The sequence below is a fragment of the Epinephelus lanceolatus genome, chromosome 1 (genome assembly GCF_041903045.1).
Source record: "Epinephelus lanceolatus isolate andai-2023 chromosome 1, ASM4190304v1, whole genome shotgun sequence".
NCBI lineage: Eukaryota > Metazoa > Chordata > Actinopteri > Perciformes > Serranidae > Epinephelus > Epinephelus lanceolatus.
Window position 1 is genome coordinate 7694805 of NC_135734.1, and position 18924 is coordinate 7713728.

The 18924-nt window shown below is 40.1% G+C and overlaps 1 protein-coding gene across 6 annotated transcripts in view; it reads left to right on the forward strand.

Annotated features, from left to right (window-relative positions):
• The window catches only part of cadpsa (Ca2+-dependent activator protein for secretion a), a 278770-nt gene that overhangs the window by 189582 nt on the left and 70264 nt on the right, over positions 1-18924 (forward strand). For all 6 annotated transcript variants that reach the window (XM_078172262.1, XM_078172289.1, XM_033625614.2 and 3 more), the window contains 2 exons: positions 2606-2712; positions 13529-13685. In XM_078172262.1, the coding sequence (XP_078028388.1) occupies positions 2606-2712; positions 13529-13685 (264 nt within the window). The remainder of the gene's footprint in view (positions 1-2605; positions 2713-13528; positions 13686-18924) is intronic.

Genomic DNA, 18924 nt, shown 5'->3' on the forward strand with positions numbered 1-18924 from the left:
CTTTGTAGGATGGGTAATGCTTCAAATCTTAAAGTGACTGACTCGGACTGCTGAATTAATCCGCCACCCTCTAAAAAGCTCAAGCACTAACCTTATCCTGCCATTACTGTAAGTGATAAAGCACAACAAGGTATCCTGGTATATGACAATGATGGATGAAGTGGAGGCACTATGCTTTAAGTCATGTTGTTTCCACCTCAGAATCAATTCTCTTCCATATCAGACAGCCTTGGAGTGCATTATCATGCTTATACCATGGTCTCTTCCTAAAGTCTACCATAAAACCTCCACTCAGCTGAACCCATCATAAGTTGATGCCATTAAGCATCTGTCACCTCATTGGAAATGAGTATATTCTGCGGCTGTGGTATAAATTCAGTTCTCTCACTCAACATACTAAAGGAAATAGTATGCAAGTCAAAATTACCTTCAGTGCAATCTGTATTTACTCATAATCCAAGTACAGTGAGATGCAACTTCACCTCCCACACTGTAAAGTCAGATACTGTGGAGATAAGCAACCACCACATTACTGCATGATGAGTGTTTAATGTACATGCTGTTTGCATCCCTCATAATGTCCATGTTTTCTCTGGATGACATCATCACTGTTCTGTCACAGTGACAGAGATGCAATGCCCAAGGCCATCACCACATCCAGCCACCTAACAGTGCTTTCAGCACTCATGGGGATAGTCTTGATTGCAAAAATGCTTTAACAATAGGCTGCTGCAAGGATGAGTGTCTATTTCTGTAGGCTAACGCAGATGTTAACATCACCCTGGTTCCCTTGACAAAAAGCCAGTGGTATTTTTCCATTGGATTTTGCAAATTAAAAGAAAGGAAGTTCTGCAGCAAATGAAAGTTTATGATACTTTCACGTTTTGTTCAGCAGGATAATATTTACAAATTAACATCATGATTTTGAAGTGTAAATGCAATCACCAGAAGTGAAAGCTAACGCTAGGCTATAAAAGAGCCCCCCCCCCAACCACTGAGCTGCCAACTCCTTCCTCTTTTTTAGTGTGACCTGATCCAGCTAGTGGTCATGGCTGTGTTAACTGCTTAGAATAGTTGGCATGAGCATGTGTAAAGAGAGACATAGCCCCTCCCCTTCCTGTAGATCACTATGGGACCTTATTTTATATTAGTCAACAGCGACAGAAGTTTTGATCCTTTTTAAATTATTGCTTAATTATACATAATATGTTTGTCAATTTAACAGATATAGTTGCAGTTTGTCGTTAAACTTTTTAGGTAAAAGACTGAAAATACATAATTAGAATGACCACAAAAGCCCCTGTAAGTGATGTCATAACTTCCTCTCTCACTGAAGCCGTGATGCCTTTGTGTTTGGTACTGGGATGCACACGAGCAATGGGTCTTGCTTGTTCTTTCACTTCCTAGCTGATAAAAAGATGAGTGGCTTGATAAAACACATCAGTTAAGCTGACGTTACATTTGTGTGTGCTAAGTTACCTAGCTAGCTAGCTGGTGTTGGTGATGTATATTGTGCAAGACAAGAGATGTAGTTCATTCAGCAGTTTCATGGACAAATAAGTATAATTCATAACACAATTCAAACAAGATCAGAATATTATTTGTCTCTCGGCAGTGACTTATGTTAATATTTTTCCCAAAATAAGGTTGAATTTCCCTTTTCTATAAAAACAGTGAGGCGGTAAATGTGGGCTAGTGAGCAGATGACTTTCGCTGTTTGGCGTGATGACATTTAATGTTCCTAACAACCTCTGTAGTCTCATTTAGCTACTTATGAGCTACTGAGACACATAAAAGCTTCAAAATGCACGAGTAGGGTAATTACCTATTACTAATTATGTATTGGATGCGGTAGAACAAAACGTGAAAATATCTTGTGTTAAACAAAGACTCAGACATCTAACCAAAAACCCATTCTAAAAATCCATTGATTTTAAGACAAGAGAACCAGAAGTGCTAAAATGCCAACTCATTTCTGGGATTTAGGACTCATTCCTGCAGCACTCTATATGTAGTAACCCTGGAATTGCAGTATAACTAGGGCTAGGCACAATGTGTTTAATGTTGCACTTGAACTTTGCTTAAAAAATATATAGTATACAATTATCACAATTATGATTTCAATCAGCCAAAATCTGACCTTAATTCAAACTTTTCTATACTCCATGCCACAAACACAATTCAGTCTTTAGTCCAAAGGTACTAAGGTCTGATATCCAGCCCTAATTATAACAAGTTGATATTTCATGCTTGTATTTTTTATATGACCATGAGATTGTCCCAGTGATTTAGGCTGAGGCTGTAAACTGGGCTAAGGATCACTTTTGAGGCAACAGCTATATCCGAAATTTGTGAGTGACTTTATCCTCCAGCTCCAGTGGTTAGGAGTAAGCAGGATAAGATGCATGCTGTGTATTTTTTTTTTTTTTTTGTTTTACAATCTAAGTACGCTATGAAACAATACACACTTTTCTATCTCAGACCAGGGATGTTCTTGCATACCTCAAGTTGCATGCATACAGTAGTAAAAGGAGACAGGAAAAAGGAACAGATTCTGATCAGACTATGAGGCTGCCCATACTGACCTTTGACCTTTGTGCTCCAGAGAATGTAGGGCGGTTAGTCACCCCGGCTAAAAAACTGGAAGACACTATTCGCCTGGCCGAGCTGGTGATTGAGGTGCTTCAGCAGAACGAGGAACACCATGCTGAGGTCAGTGTGCCGCTACACGTGCATGCATCACAGACACACACACAGGCCTACATTTTTATGACAGTATGGGCTGGTGTCTGGCTGAAAAAGGCAGTGACAATGGCTATAGAAACATAAGCCTCATTTCCACCAAGCAGTTTAGTTCAGTTCGGTACACATATTTTCTGTTTCCACTGCAAAAAGTTGTGGATGGTACCAATGGAACCATTCCTAACATCCCCATTTCCGGTCACCCCTCTGTTGGAGTACCTAGCATGCTGATCTGGTACTAAAAGGTGGAGCTAGAAACACTGCACTCTGTTGATATGTCAATAGAGGATGGTCACTCTGCTCAGGTCTGAGTTGTTGCTGGTTTTGAAGCTTATGTAACCACAGTTCATACCGTGGTCTTACATATATTAGTAAAGTATTACTATAAAATGAAGGGATGCTTGTAACGTCTTTCAGCAACTGTAGTCTGGGGGAAAAAAAAAAAAACTTGATTCACTGGGCCGACTCCCGGCAACTTTTAAGGTGGAACGTTTACCTCTAAAGTTACTCAATGCATGAGATGATGACATGAATCCATCAACGCACCTTAAATTTCAATATTACAACTTTGACTGTTCCATTAGTTTTTATTGCCTCTCTTGGATGGCATACACTTTTAATAATGAGTGGATCTTCAAGCATTTAAAAATATGCAGTAATTTCAACTGGGTTATGTGAACTGCATGCATTGTAATCCTTACTTGGAGTTAAAAAGAAAGAGGCGTGGAGTGTCCTTCCTGTGGGCTCTGGCATTACCAAACCCCTGCGCTTGCCCGAGAAAGACTAAATGCACAAACCTGCTGTTTTTAAATATCCCATGGACAGAGCAGTGATGGTTTGTGGTGGAAACACTAAACAGACCTAGGGCCTAGGTACCATCTCTGAGGGGTTCCTTTTGGTTCCAGAGGTACCCGATCCAAAGTGTTTGGTGGAAACAGGGTTATAGATGCCTCACTGGTCACTGAATCGTACATCAGTGTTGATGCCATATTGGAGAGGCAAGACTTGCATATAAACAGATGCAAGTAAACGAGGGAGCTGTGTTTTTTCTGGATAAAATTTTTTATATACATGGGTTTATGATCCACACGTAGTATTGAAATTGAGTTTTGTCCCCACTTAATTAGAATCATGATAGTTTGGCTATAATTACTGCTGAGGGATTGTAAAACTCACATTTGTCAGGCATGGATTTATTTTTTCTTCATACTTGTGGAGACATCAATATATATATTTAATACATACATACAGATATATATATATATATATATATATATATATATATATATATATATATATATATATGTATATATATATATATATATATATATATATATATATATATATATATATATACAGTACAGGCCAAAAGTTTGGACACACCTTCTCATTCAATGCATTTTCTTTATTTTCATGACTATTTACATTGTAGATTCTCACTGAAGGCATCAAAACTATGAATGAACACATGTGGAGTTATGTACTTAACAAAAAAAGGTGAAATAACTGAAAACATGTTTTATATTCTAGTTTCTTCAAAATAGCCACCCTTTGCTCTGATTACTGCTTTGCACACTCTTGGCATTCTCTCGATGAGCTTCAAGAGGTAGTCACTGAAATGGTTTCCACTTCACAGGTGTGCCTTATCAGGGTTAATTAGTGGAATTTCTTGCTTTATCAGTGGGGTTGGGACCATCAGTTGTGTTGTGCAGAAGTCAGGTTAATACACAGCCGACAGCCCTATTGGACAACTGTTAAAATTCATATTATGGCAAGAACCAATCAGCTAACTAAAGAAAAACGAGTGGCCATCATTACTTTAAGAAATGAAGGTCAGTCAATCCGGAAAATTGCAAAAACTTTAAATGTGTCCCCAAGTGGAGTCGCAGAAACCATCAAGCGCTACAACGAAACTGGCACACATGAGGACCGACCCAGGAAAGGAAGACCAAGAGTCACCTCTGCTTCTGAAGATAAGTTCATCCGAGTCACCAGCCTCAGAAATCGCAAGTTAACAGCAGCTCAGATCAGAGACCAGATGAATGCCACACAGAGTTCTAGCAGCAGACCCATCTCTAGAACAACTGTTAAGAGGAGACTGCGCCAATCAGGCCTTCATGGTCAAATAGCTGCTAGGAAACCACTGCTAAGGAGAGGCAACAAGCAGAAGAGATTTGTTTGGGCCAAGAAACACAAGGAATGGACATTAGACCAGTGGAAATCTGTGCTTTGGTCTGATGAGTCCAAATTTGAGATCTTTGGTTCCAACTGCCGTGTCTTTGTGAGACGCAGAAAAGGTGAACGGATGGATTCCACCTGCCTGGTTCCCACTGTGAAGCATGGAGGACGAAGGTGTGATGGTGTGGGGGTGTTTTGCTGGTGACACTGTTGGGGATTTATTCAAAATTGAAGGCACACTGAACCAGCATGGCTACCACAGCATCCTGCAGCGACATGCCATCCCATCCGGTTTGCGTTTAGTTGGACGATCATTTATTTTTCAACAGGACAATGACCCCAAACACACCTCCAGGCTGTGTAAGGGCTATTTGACCAAGAAGGAGAGTGATGGAGTGCTGCGGCAGATGACCTGGCCTCCACAGTCACCGGACCTGAACCCAATCCAGATGGTTTGGGGTGAGCTGGACCGCAGAGTGAAGGCAAAGGGGCCAACAAGTGCTAAACACCTCTGGGAACTCCTTCAAGACTGTTGGAAAACCATTTCAGGTGACTACCTCTTGAAGCTCATGGAGAGAATGCCAAGAGTTTGCAAAGCAGTAATCAGAGCAAAGGGTGGCTATTTTGAAGAAACTGGAATATAAAACATGTTTTCAGTTATTTCACCTTTTTTTGTTAAGTACATAACTCCACATGTGTTCATTCATAGTTTTGATGCCTTCAGTGAGAATCTACTATGTAAATAGTCATGAAAATAAAGAAAACGCATTGAATGAGAAGGTGTGTCCAAACTTTTGGCCTGTACTGTATATGTATATATATGTATACACACACACATACATACACACTATGTATATATTTATATATATGTATATATATATCAATGTGGAAGTAGACAACTTTTCCACTAGCTAGCTAACACTGACTGCTTATTCACTGATTATAACAGAATATAGTAACTTTTGCCACTGCTCATTTTAGAAAGGCTTCTGCATGGTATGCTTGGTACTCCAAATTAAATCCATTTTTTTCCCATGTTTTTGTGTGTGTAACTTGTGGGAACAACGATATTTGAAATTGGTCCAGTAATAAGAGAGGCAAAACAAAATAAGGAGGCATGTGCACACCATTAATGTACGTACACTAAAAGTGTTTGTTTTTGCCACTAACAGGCTCACATTGTTAGTATGAGTGTCTAACAACATCACGGAAAGGGTCCTACAGAGAAAAAATTTCTGTACCTTTTGCTGGTTCCACTCTGTTGTGTGTCCAAGTCTCCCTAAAGGAGAAGTCTTGTCCTAAAATCAATGTAGGAGGGGCAGTAAAAGAAGTTGTCCACGCCAGCCTGTTCACTGTAATGAGAGCCTCATGCTGCCCTTTTTCTATGTTTTGTTTGGTTGGAAACCTGTGTAGATATGCGGAATTTAATTTAGTGCAGTGTATTCCAGCAGCCATGGGGAGTGTTGTCAGATTTATCAGTCACAGAGTCTGTTTTATATTGGGGATATTCAGAAATCCCATTTGTGGACTTTCCATTGAATATGTTTACCGTTGTCTCCAGTACAGTTTTTAAAATTATCAATATACCTAAAGGGGATCTAAAGATTAGTTTCAGAAGATGAATTGAACAAGCTATTTTGTATTCCTCCTGACTGGGGGTCTCAAAGGTTCATGTTCATTCATAAACACAAAGTCCCTCACCAGTGACCACCTGCTACTTTAAATCATCATACAGTGTCTTATCTACACGGCGAGCCACGTCTGACACGAAGTACACACTCTAAAATGTAGGCAAGTTCGTAGTAGCAGGGGAGAGTTATCAATCAGGTCTGTCCTTATATCACAGCAGAACAGCTTTTCTGTTTATCTGGCAAACACTGAGCTGTAAAGATACTGAAGGATAAGAGAAAAAATCATGAAGGCAGAGGGCAAAGAGATGCACATGAAGGAAACATGAATTTTAAAGGGTTGTTTAAATTTAAAAGATCCTTAGTCTATTTAATCTTTCTCCTCACTTACTGTGAATGCTATGCCTTTTACTTGACTGTAAATCATATTATTTGTCACTTCGTAATTCAAAATTGACTTATTCCTTCTCTGCTTTTTATTTCAATGATTTTTTTTGGTTTGCTGGGAAATGTTTGAACAGGGAAAAGAGGTATGTGATTGTCTTAGTGCCATACGCCCCATCTCCTACCCTACCCTTACTGTAAGTCCTGTGCATGCACTCAATGATACGGCTATTGTTGTAGAGGATCATTAATGTTTCCCTTCTCAACAATGACCCAGAACCCCTTTCAGCTTGTGGTCACTGCTAACCAAGTGCTTGTGGCAGTGCTTGTTAGCTTCAAAGCTAGCAACAGTTTTGTCTTTGGTGACGAAGAACAGAGACAAGCACTTAAGTGATGTGTTTTATTTGTTGAGCTCATTAAGCCGTGCTCTGAGAAAACAAAGTGCAGAGTTGTGTCTTTTGACGCTGAATGTGTTAACTTTTTGTCTCAAAGAGTGCAACTCTGTACCTTGTTCAGAATCCACCTCAGATCATCCCTGAATATGCGTTTTCCTGTGTTTAGCTATGTATCATTTATTCTACCAAGTCCAGTAAGTAAGCTTGGGGAAGGTGTTGTGTCACCTTTCCTTCCCTTAAAGAAACCCATCCTCTCCATTGGATCCTTGGGCACACACAATGGAGGAAATGTGAGGCATGTTTTTTTTTGTGATCGCAGGTAATGTGATCACTTCCCTTGCATTTCAATGACATGCTGCTGCTCAAATTATATGAGCAGATTGTTGAACCAGCCTAACCAGCGTTAGACTTCAGCCCAGACAAATATTGGTATCAATGCCAGTTTTATTTTGGTCAATTTACAATAAAAACGCATCAGAACATGATTATAATTCAGTGCAATTTGCTTTTACTTATGTTTTACTCTAAAGCTGGTTATTGCTCATCCTTTATACTAGCCCCATGCTGTGGCACTCATGTGATCACCAATTTTAACTTCAAGACTTTCACAAGGATTACTACATTCAACCTACACAAATTACCTACAGTTTGGTCAAAAACTGAGGAGTATAACTGCAGCAGATTGTTGAACAAAACTTGTGTATTTGTAATCCTGTAAGACTCTTCTGTCCTGCCACTATAAACAAATATTCCTCCTGGTGTACAGTGAGTTTCATTTGGGGCATCTCGAAGCAAAATGGTGACAGGAAAGCAAACAAAGACGGCAACTGGACTAGCAAGCAAAATGGGTGTATTATCAGTTTTTGACACAGTGTCGTAACTGCTAAGTAGCTTTGGTGCTGAAATCATTGTTTGCTTTGAACATGAAAGTTTATTTTGAAAAGACACTGTATGCATGAGGTTGAAGTTGAATCCTTCAGTTTCTGCTGCTTCTTGCGGTGTAATGGATAAAGTATTTGAGTTGTTTCTTCTGAAATTACAGAAATGTAACCAATAAAATCTGCTTGTTCATGACTTTATGTGATTACGGGTGAGATAACAGCATGATATTGTCATAGTTAACATACTTCAGTGATATCTTATTCAGTAAATTATCTAAGTCATCAAGGAACATTAAGGGTTTTTTCAGTTAAAGACAAATGACTTACTGGCCCTGAAAACATCTGAGGACATTAGAATCCTGCCTGAAGTTGGTGAAATGCAAGATTATGTGAGCCCAATACTCTTTTTTGGTGTTATTAATATATTGTCACATGCAAAATATCAATATCACTGCCAAAGCTCAGAGATCTTGGCATTGTATGCATCTGCCAACCACAGATATTTTAAATTTGTATTTTTCATGTGTAGGTGATATGTTTAAACATTAAATTTCAATTCTCAATTTGATTTTGTAACACACTTGGTTTGGATTAGGAAAACATCATGTTTTGGCTAAAATGCGTTACAGTAATGGGATTACTTTTTCCAGTAACGAGAAGTGTAACTAGTTACAAAATCTAAAATGAAATTTCAGTAATAATAATACAGTTACTCCTAAACCAAACAACTCGTTAAGACATTACTTTTGTTATCACATAACTACTGACTTGAAATACAGCATCACATCAGCGCACTCATATTAGTAAGCATCCTTGCTGCGTACACACGTAAGAAAGCAGCAAGCTAGTTGGAAACTCTTACCCTAGTGGCTGGAAATATTCCCATTACTTTGATTCTGCAGGTACATCACACTAAAACTCTTTCCACTGCAAAAAACAAATCCTCAAACCTGCTGTCTGAAACACCTCTACTACTATGACTGACAACACAACAACATTAAGCTACACCCCACCAAAAGTGAGCCTTAAGCGGCCGTGGAGGTCGGCTGTAGCCCTGCACTGGCTAAACAAGCAAAACTGGATTTCAGTTGTGGACAACTGGTACAAGTGATGAAGGTTGTGGCTGGAGATGTTGTGGATGAAATGTTGCTCCATGAGTGACTCCCCGTCTTTTGGGCAAAGCCTTTGGAAAATACTGCTCACAGGCAACTGAAGACCCCCAGGTAAACAGAAGCTACCTTGCCTTAGCTACACTTAATGGTGATTCACACAGAGGCACACATCTGAACTTTGAGAAGCAATTACCAAATTTATGGGGTGTAACAGAGAAGTAGTATAACAAGTAGTGTAATGAATTACTGTTGGCAGGGAGTATTACGTAATTACTTTTTTCTTTAAAAAAAAAAATGTATCTTTATTTGGAAAGACAAGATTATAACATGACAGTAGCTGCATCTTCATTCACAGTGTAGATCTTCCCAGTTTTTAGTATATAAAATTTGGAGCAGGAAATCACACAAGAAACTATTTACATGGAACAGTGGGAGATAATGTTGCCAGCCAGGTCAGATAATAGAGTGACAAGAAGTAATAAAACACAATAAAATAAAGTCTAACGGACCATAGGCTCAGGTGAAGTCAGCTCTAATAGGGGTTTTATGCGATCCATTTGTTCCAAATTAGATAGAATTGATCATTTTGGGTTCTTAAACAATATGTTATTTTTTCCATTTTGAATATTTCTAAAACTATTCCAAGCCAATCATCTATTGTTGGTGGTGCTGGATTTAGCCATCTCCTAGTGATAGATTTTTTAGTTGTCGTTAAGAGAATTTGAAATAATCTTATATCCTTCCTTTGGTCCAAAAAGGAAACACGGCCCAGATACAAAGTTTCAAAGTCCAGAGGAACCTGTGTGCCAAACATTTTACCTAGAGAGTCATGAACACCCTTCCAAAACAGTTTCAGTTTGGGGCAGTCCCAGAATATATGATAATGGTTTGCCAACTGTGAACTGCACTGCCTTCAGCATGGCATATTAGCATCTCTATATTTCTCTTGGTTGGGTGTCTTAAAGTACCTGGTTATGTTTTTCCAACAAGGTTCTCGCCAGTCCATGTAGTTAGTTGAGAACCACTGAAATTGCCAAATATCCCCCCAGGCCTCTTCTGACAACGTAATTACTTTTTTCAAGAGTAACGAGTAATAATTAAAACATTACATTTCTAGAGTAACAAACCCAACAATGCCCCCATCACCTCCTCCTTCTGATGAGAAACTCATCTCATAGACATGTACTCTGAGGACATGCTGATATGTCACATATGAAATGTTCAAATCTAACATTCATGGTTTGCAGAGACATACAATGCCAACATTTTATTCTGATGACTAGGCTGAGAGATGTCATCACTGACCAGCTGTGCAAAATAGGAACACAATCAACTGTACAAATTAATGTCTGACTTAATGTGCAGTGTTTCTGTAAGGCTTTATTCACACAAATGTATCTGAATTTCACATCAGAATTGTGGTGCACACCCTGTGTACAATGACTTCAGTTTAACTCATGCTTAAAAAAAACTTTCTTCACAGTTTTACAGCTGCACAGCCTGGCAGATTCATGGGGGGTGATAAGCAGCTATGATTTCTGGTTGCCGTCTTTGTTTGGGTTAGTAAATGAAAATGCAATTCATAAAACAAGTTGAAATCTGAATCTTTGCACACTGCAGAGAATTGGTTTGCACTGACCCAGACTAACCCAGAATGTTGAAAGAAGAGTTCTAAGACTTAGTAAGGTTTAAGAAACATCCTGATGCATCTTTCCAGTTTTACTTCTTATTTCTCAAATGTAAAAATGCTGATTACATGAGTTGGCACCAACTAGATATACCTTCTTGCGAACTATCTCACACCTAGTACCCAATGCTACGAGCTCCCATGGCAAGTGCATGCCCCCACCCCTCCACCCCCTCCACCCCCTCCACCACCGCCACCTAAGCCCATGGGTACAATTCACATTACACTGTTGACAGCTTGATGTGAATGAGCAAACACCATGGTTCCTCAGGGGTCCCTCTTAAGAGGCCTGGCAAGAGTGGGGGTGCATGGAGGAAAGCGAGTGTTTTTGATGTGCATGAGAGAGCCCGGTCCCTAACAGTCACTCCACTGCGTCTATTCGATGGGGAGATATGAGCGCGACGCAGCTCGCTAGCTCCTTTCTTCTGATTGACTCACTGAAGGAGCTGCGGGTGAGTGTTTAAGTAGCTCCCTGCCATGCCTGTTAAGGAGCTGCTGCTGTTTCCTCTGTGGGCCAACAGAAAAGTGTGTGATTTTCCGTGCCCAAGCGCTGTTTTTTCTGCTTTGAGTTGTGAAGAATGCATCCCCGGAGATCACGCTGCGGCAACAACTTGATTTCATATGGTGAAAAGTGTGTGAGAGAGAGACAGAGAGAGCCAAGAACATTTGCTATAGATCAGTGGAGTTACATTACATCGTCAGCCTTTATGGTAAATGAGATTCAATTTGTTTACTGTAATTTCCTAAAGACGTACCTACAGGGAGCACATATACAGTACAGGCCAAAAGTTTGGACACACCTTCTCATTCAATGCGTTTTCTTTATTTTCATGACTATTTACATTGTAGATTCTCACTGAAGGCATCAAAACTATGAATGAACACATGTGGAGTTATGTACTTAACAAAAAAAGGTGAAATAACTGAAAACATGTTTTATATTCTAGTTTCTTCAAAATAGCCACCCTTTGCTCTGATTACTGCTTTGCACACTCTTGGCATTCTCTCCATGAGCTTCAAGAGGTAGTCACCTGAAATGGTTTCCACTTCACAGGTGTGCCTTATCAGGGTTAATTAGTGGAATTTCTTGCTTTATCAATGGGGTTGGGACCATCAGTTGTGTTGTGCACAAGTCAGGTTAATACACAGCCGACAGCCCTATTGGACAACTGTTAAAATTCATATTATGGCAAGAACCAATCAGCTAACTAAAGAAAAACGAGTGGCCATCATTACTTTAAGAAATGAAGGTCAGTCAGTCCGGAAAATTGCAAAAACTTTAAATGTGTCCCCAAGTGGAGTCGCAGAAACCATCAAGCGCTACAACGAAACTGGCACACATGAGGACCGACCCAGGAAAGGAAGACCAAGAGTCACCTCTGCTTCTGAGGATAAGTTCATCCGAGTCACCAGCCTCAGAAATCGCAAGTTAACAGCAGCTCAGATCAGAGACCAGATGAATGCCACACAGAGTTCTAGCAGCAGACCCATCTCTAGAACAACTGTTAAGAGGAGACTGCGCCAATCAGGCCTTCATGGTCAAATAGCTGCTAGGAAACCACTGCTAAGGAGAGGCAACAAGCAGAAGAGATTTGTTTGGGCCAAGAAACACAAGGAATGGACATTAGACCAGTGGAAATCTGTGCTTTGGTCTGATGAGTCCAAATTTGAGATCTTTGGTTCCAACTGCCGTGTCTTTGTGAGACGCAGAAAAGGTGAACGGATGGATTCCGCGTGCCTGGTTCCCACTGTGAAGCATGGAGGAGGAGGTGTGATGGTGTGGGGGTGTTTTGCTGGTGACACTGTTGGGGATTTATTCAAAATTGAAGGCACACTGAACCAGCATGGCTACCACAGCATCCTGCAGCGACATGCCATCCCATCCGGTTTGTGTTTAGTTGGACGATCATTTATTTTTCAACAGGACAATGACCCCAAACACACCTCCAGGCTGTGTAAGGGCTATTTGACCAAGAAGGAGAGTGATGGAGTGCTGCGGCAGATGACCTGGCCTCCACAGTCACCGGACCTGAACCCAATCCAGATAGTTTGGGGTGAGCTGGACCGCAGAGTGAAGGCAAAGGGGCCAACAAGTGCTAAACACCTCTGGGAACTCCTTCAAGACTGTTGGAAAACCATTTCAGGTGACTACCTCTTGAAGCTCATGGAGAGAATGCCAAGAGTGTGCAAAGCAGTAATCAGAGCAAAGGGTGGCTATTTTGAAGAAACTGGAATATAAAACATGTTTTCAGTTATTTCACCTTTTTTTGTTAAGTACATAACTCCACATGTGTTCATTCATAGTTTTGATGCCTTCAGTGAGAATCTACTATGTAAATAGTCATGAAAATAAAGAAAACGCATTGAATGAGAAGGTGTGTCCAAACTTTTGGCCTGTACTGTATGTCCCCTCTCTTTGTCTGATTTGTCTCATTTCTTTCACCCTCAACCTGTTGCTTTTCTTCCACTCCTTGTATTCTGTCTCCCTTTCCTCTCTGTCTGTCCTTCTTTCCACCACAAGGCCTTTGCATGGTGGTCAGACCTGATGGTGGAGCATGCTGAGACCTTCCTGTGTCTCTACTCGGCCGACATGGACGCAGCTCTTGAAGTTCAGCCACCGGACAGCTGGGACAGTTTCCCTCTCTTCCAGCTGCTCAACGACTTCCTAAGAATGGACTGTGAGTAAGAAGTTATTAAAAAAAACAAAAAAAAACAACAATGAGCATGGGAACTGAAGTAGCTGAACGTGCCTTTCATTTGGTTTAGTCAGTCCTTTAAGGGGTTGATCAGTGAAGAAGTGATCACACAGGGGATGTAGGCCTGATGAAGGGTGGAATGGAATGGAAAGTAATATCCACTTGCCCAGGTTAATGTAAACTGTGACAAAATCTCATAGTACACATCACATGTAAAAAAAACACACTCCTTAGATGATCTCAGTTCCATTCAGAAATAATGCCAATGATACAGAGTCAAAAACACAAACCTAAAAATCAATGTAACAGAAAAGTGCACATTGAGACAGCACAACAAAAGTTCCCTAGGCCTCCAGGGGGAGCACTAAGTGGAACAGCCTGATATTTGGCCCAACAGAGAGGGACTACAGTATTATAAAAGAGCAACAGATTTGAGTAAAACGTCAAGGTTTGAGGCCAAATGTTAGAAAAAGTATGCGTACGTTTTTATGTTACCTCTTTGCTTTCCATTTCAAAAATCTCTTGTCTGGTCTGTTTCTCTCTTGGGTTGAAAATCAAGCTGTGGCACTTAGCGCTGCCCCTACAGGCCTGAAGAATGTCCATTGTGTTGATTGGATATGCAGTGTTTTTGTGTTGTACTTGTTGTAGTTTCTTTGTGTCTTTGACTTTTCATCTTCTCTGTATTCGCAGCATGTTTGCTGTTAATGTATGAGTTTTGGTTTTCTGCTGTAAATTTTTTAAAAGTATTTATTTACATTTTTTTAATGTTTCTGTTGTTGTATTTATTTTGGATTTAGTTTGTGTTTTTGAAATGGCATCATTCCTGGAACTGCAACATGTTTCTAATGAAGTGTTGTGGGTAGTGTGCCCTTGTCAGCCACCGTAGGTTACGACCCCGGAAAAGGCATACCCAATGTCAGGTTTAGGGTGAAGCTGTTGCTTGACTGTGGGCATGTACTCTTGTGTTGGTATGCTTCTTGCTGGCACTCAGGCTGCTATCATGCACTGCTTGTATTTATACCTACCAAAAGAAATGCACTAGAATTCATATGTAAGCAACATAATCACAAAGACAGCATCACATGACAAATGCACTGACGGGAGTGAAGATGGAAGTAAAGAGCAAAAGTCCATATAAGAAAGCAGGTTGAGGTGGGGGATGGGTCAAACAAACAGGTCTTTACCCCAGGAGACTCGTGTTCAGGACAGTGTGAAACCAAGTGAACTCTAAGTCATTTTAAGGCACATCCTCATTTCGTCCTATTATGTCAAGTACATAGCTTTACATTAAGTATGTAACTTGGCAAAGGCAAACCATATTTCTTTTCCTAAGCCTAACTTACCCTTTGGACAGTATACAGAAGTTTCTCATTTTATCATCAAGAAAATGTTTCAATGCTTAAGTTGTTTCTAGCGTCCAGCTCTATTATTATAATTAACCCCAAAAGTCAGGAACATTCCTAATGAAGGTTTACAGCTGTTGTTGCCTGTGCACTCCAATCCCCCTGAAACATCTCTCAAATGTCTCTGAAATCATTGCTGTCAATGTGAGATGTCTATTTTGGCCTGGAGCGGTTTACATACAGTACTGAACTCTGTGTGAGTGTGAGTGTGTGTGTTTGTGTTTGTGTTTGTGTGTGTGTGTGTGTGTGTGTGTGTGTGTGTGTGTGTGTGTGTGTGTGTGAACAGGGCCAGGAGTGTCTGATTGAAGATAATAGTCAGGTCTTGATGCTGGTTGCTGCAGGCCAGCCATCTCTCTAATGAACTGCACGCACTTGCCTGCAGGAACACTGTGGAGCTGTCCATGGTCTGTAAAGGAAACACTTCAGTGTTCACAATGCAGACTCAATCTGCGGGGCGCTAATTGTCCCTGGGGAATGCTTCCCCTTTTCAGTTTGTCAGTCGGGAGTCAAGGAGAAGGCAGAGCGTGGTCCACATATTCACTTGAACAGAGATGACTGCAAATAGCTTGTTATGCTCACTTGTTAGTGTCATCAAATTGGCCACCTTCTCATTTGCTACATATTGAGGCAATTGAAGTGCATTGCAGTGGACATAGTTACATCGGCCGGCAGTCAACAGCGGGAGGGAAGTTGTACAGCGCTGGCAATAACACAGTGACTAAAACAGACCCCTACTGTCTGTGTCAATTTTCCTGCGTGCTACAAATTGAGTGTAATTAATATAGATGGGCTCATTGATGCAAGATATGGGCAATTAACCATTTCCTATCAGAGCACAATATTAATGATTAATAATTTTGTCAATTGCTTTGAGACATAATGACATTATGTTCTTTGTCAGCATTAAAGGAATAGTTTAGATTTTTGTTAGTGGAGTTGAATGAGGTATTTATCCATAGTCAGTGTATTATCTACAGTAGATGGCAGTCAGCACCCTTCCAGTTTGGAGAAGTGGCAGAAGTGTCAAACTTGAAGCTAAGCAATGCACTGCTGTGGATGAGGGTTAGCAGCGAAATGTATTTCATCCACCTAACAAAGACTCACCTAAAGAAATCTATATTCAGAGTATTTCCAAAGCTCTAACTTTCCGGCTTACAGCCAGTTCCTATGGGGAAGCCAAGTCACACAACACACACAAAGAAAAACTGGCAGTGGCAGAGTGGCAGTGGTTAAATCAGTGTTTTTCCTCAGTGGAGTCTGTTTTTGTAGAGAGTGATATAAGACTTTCGTTCTTCATTGGTAGGTAACACAGTCAAAATACTCTCATTCAGCAAACACTAAAACTGATACTGCTTGTTGTGGGTGGGATTCTTTTTAGGTGACTAAAATATGTGTAATTGCTGCCCCTGTCCATAGCAGTATATTGCTTAACTTCTGTGCCTGCATCTCCAAACTGGAGGCATGCTGAGCACCATCTACTGTAGGTAATACGTTAGCAATGGATAAGTGCCTCATACAACCCCACTAAAAAAAATCTGAACTATCCCTTTAATTCAGTCTTTCACCTAACCCAGTCTTCTTCCATTACCACTATATTGATTTTAAGGGACACATTTATGTTATTCTCTATCTCTTTTTTTCCCACTGTCAACAAGTCCCATGAAAAATACAAAACCAACCATGTGATATTTCATATTTTGTATTTTCTGACTTCCCTACCCTGTCTGTAGCTCTCAGCCCTGGTCCCATTGGCTCCTACTGATGATGCAAGTCTTTAAAAACGAGTCACTCAAACAGAAAGAAATAGTGCATTTGTTTGGGACTATTTTAGTGGAAGATTAATCTGCATTTGGTGCTCCAGTAAGTATTAATGGCAGCAGGACGGTGTATATGGGATTAAGTCAAAATAAACTACAGTGTGTTAGGGGTGTAAATAACCAGTTTAATCTCAATACAATATTATATCAGTTCTTTGGACAGCGATACAATATTTTCCGATATTACAGAGTCTGCCACGATACAATTTCGGTTCGATACAATTCAGGGATCTGCGATCGATGTTAGGCAAGATTAAATGCCCATTGAACACAGTGTTACAGAAGATGCTGCCACCCCTTTCTTTTTTACTTTTGGCCATAAGACACATAAACAACACATAAATAATAAGTGCAGTAAAGTTCACTTTAAACTGACTCCACTAACACAAATAAAACAGCAAATTGGACAAGTTAACCTACAGGGCTTTCTGTCAGAGAGACCTTTCTGGAAGAAATCTTTTCATTTTAACCCAAATCATCATCTTTTTCTCTCGCAGATTAACAACGAGATCATTCAACAAAAGTATTAAATTCAGCTCAGTAATAACTGTCAAGGTTCATAGACAAAACTATTGTTTATTTCCAGTCACCCATTATTACTGTAGCTGTAGCATGTTTACACTGCATCATCTAACTTAGCAGCTTGCAGACATTTTTCCTCCACTCATAGTTTAACAAATTACATGCAGCGTTATTACATTTCTTACTTATTGTTGGTTTAAGTCACACCGACAGAACAGCACAGTTGAATTTCAGCCTGCATGCACGTTTTTCAGCCGAACATTGTTAAAACAGAGCAGCTAATGTTGCTGTAGTGAGAAGTTAGCAGAGTGAGACACTTGTCTTGGCAGGTAATGTTACGTCGTGTTTTATCTCAGAACATCATTGTTTGCATATGCCATGTGCTCTGTCTGTTGTCCTGCATTTTCTCTGGAATCCAAAATATTTCCACTCTGCTGATTTATTCCCGAGTAAATAACGTTATGCTGCCTGCCATCTGCCTGCTGCTGTTTGACAGTGACACAGACTTTCAAAATAAAAGCCTTTGCCAAAGATGACGATTATGGATTAATGTTTTCACTTCAACTTTCGTTGATCGTTAAATCGATATATCAATCCAGATCGATGGATCGTTACACCCCTAGTGTGTGTTCATGGTAATGAAGAAACATGTCACCCAGTACAACAGTGTGGCTCACTGATGTGTTCTGAATAGATTTTGGACAACAGTGAACCTCTATGGCATAGAAGAAAATATCCAGCTGTAGATGCACACACAGATATGTGTTAGTAGATACATTATTGTTGGGATGGGTCTGTACATGAATATAACACACAAATTGAGAGTATTATGCTTTAAAAGTATGCTATGTAGGATTGTCAGTTACTGTTTGTAATCACACTGGCCGGCCAGCCAAAGTGACAGTAAAAGCCAATCCCAGATTCACTATTGTTTGGGGTTTTGCCTCGCTATATTTGCGTTTTTTTCAGCGTTGTGTCACTTGGATGCTTGCTCCTTACGGTCTGGAACCTGGTCGTTACCATTTTATTAAGCCTTGACCTCACCTGTGCGCTGTGTGGATGCATGCCCATAAACATCCTGAACACAAAAACAAGAAGAAAATCAGAAGATACAGGTGGAGGGTAGAGTCTCTGCTGATAAATACACTGCCACACACATCTAGTGGGTCATAAGTGATGATTGAGAGGGATCACTTCTGTACGAATCTATACATAGTTTTATAGGAAAATCCTGTGTAACACATCTTTAAGATGGTCATGTGTTCTATGCAGATTTTGGATATTTAAAACACAAGATCACAACCACATACTATGTCATATCATCACTGAATGTAAAGGATACATTACATACACTCCGTACTACTTTTAAATGTGAGTCAATGCGCCTCATGCAACAAACAACATACAAACAAACTCTCTCATATTATTATCAGCATCCACGATTTGTTCTTGTTCTGTAACTACTGACTGATTTCTGGA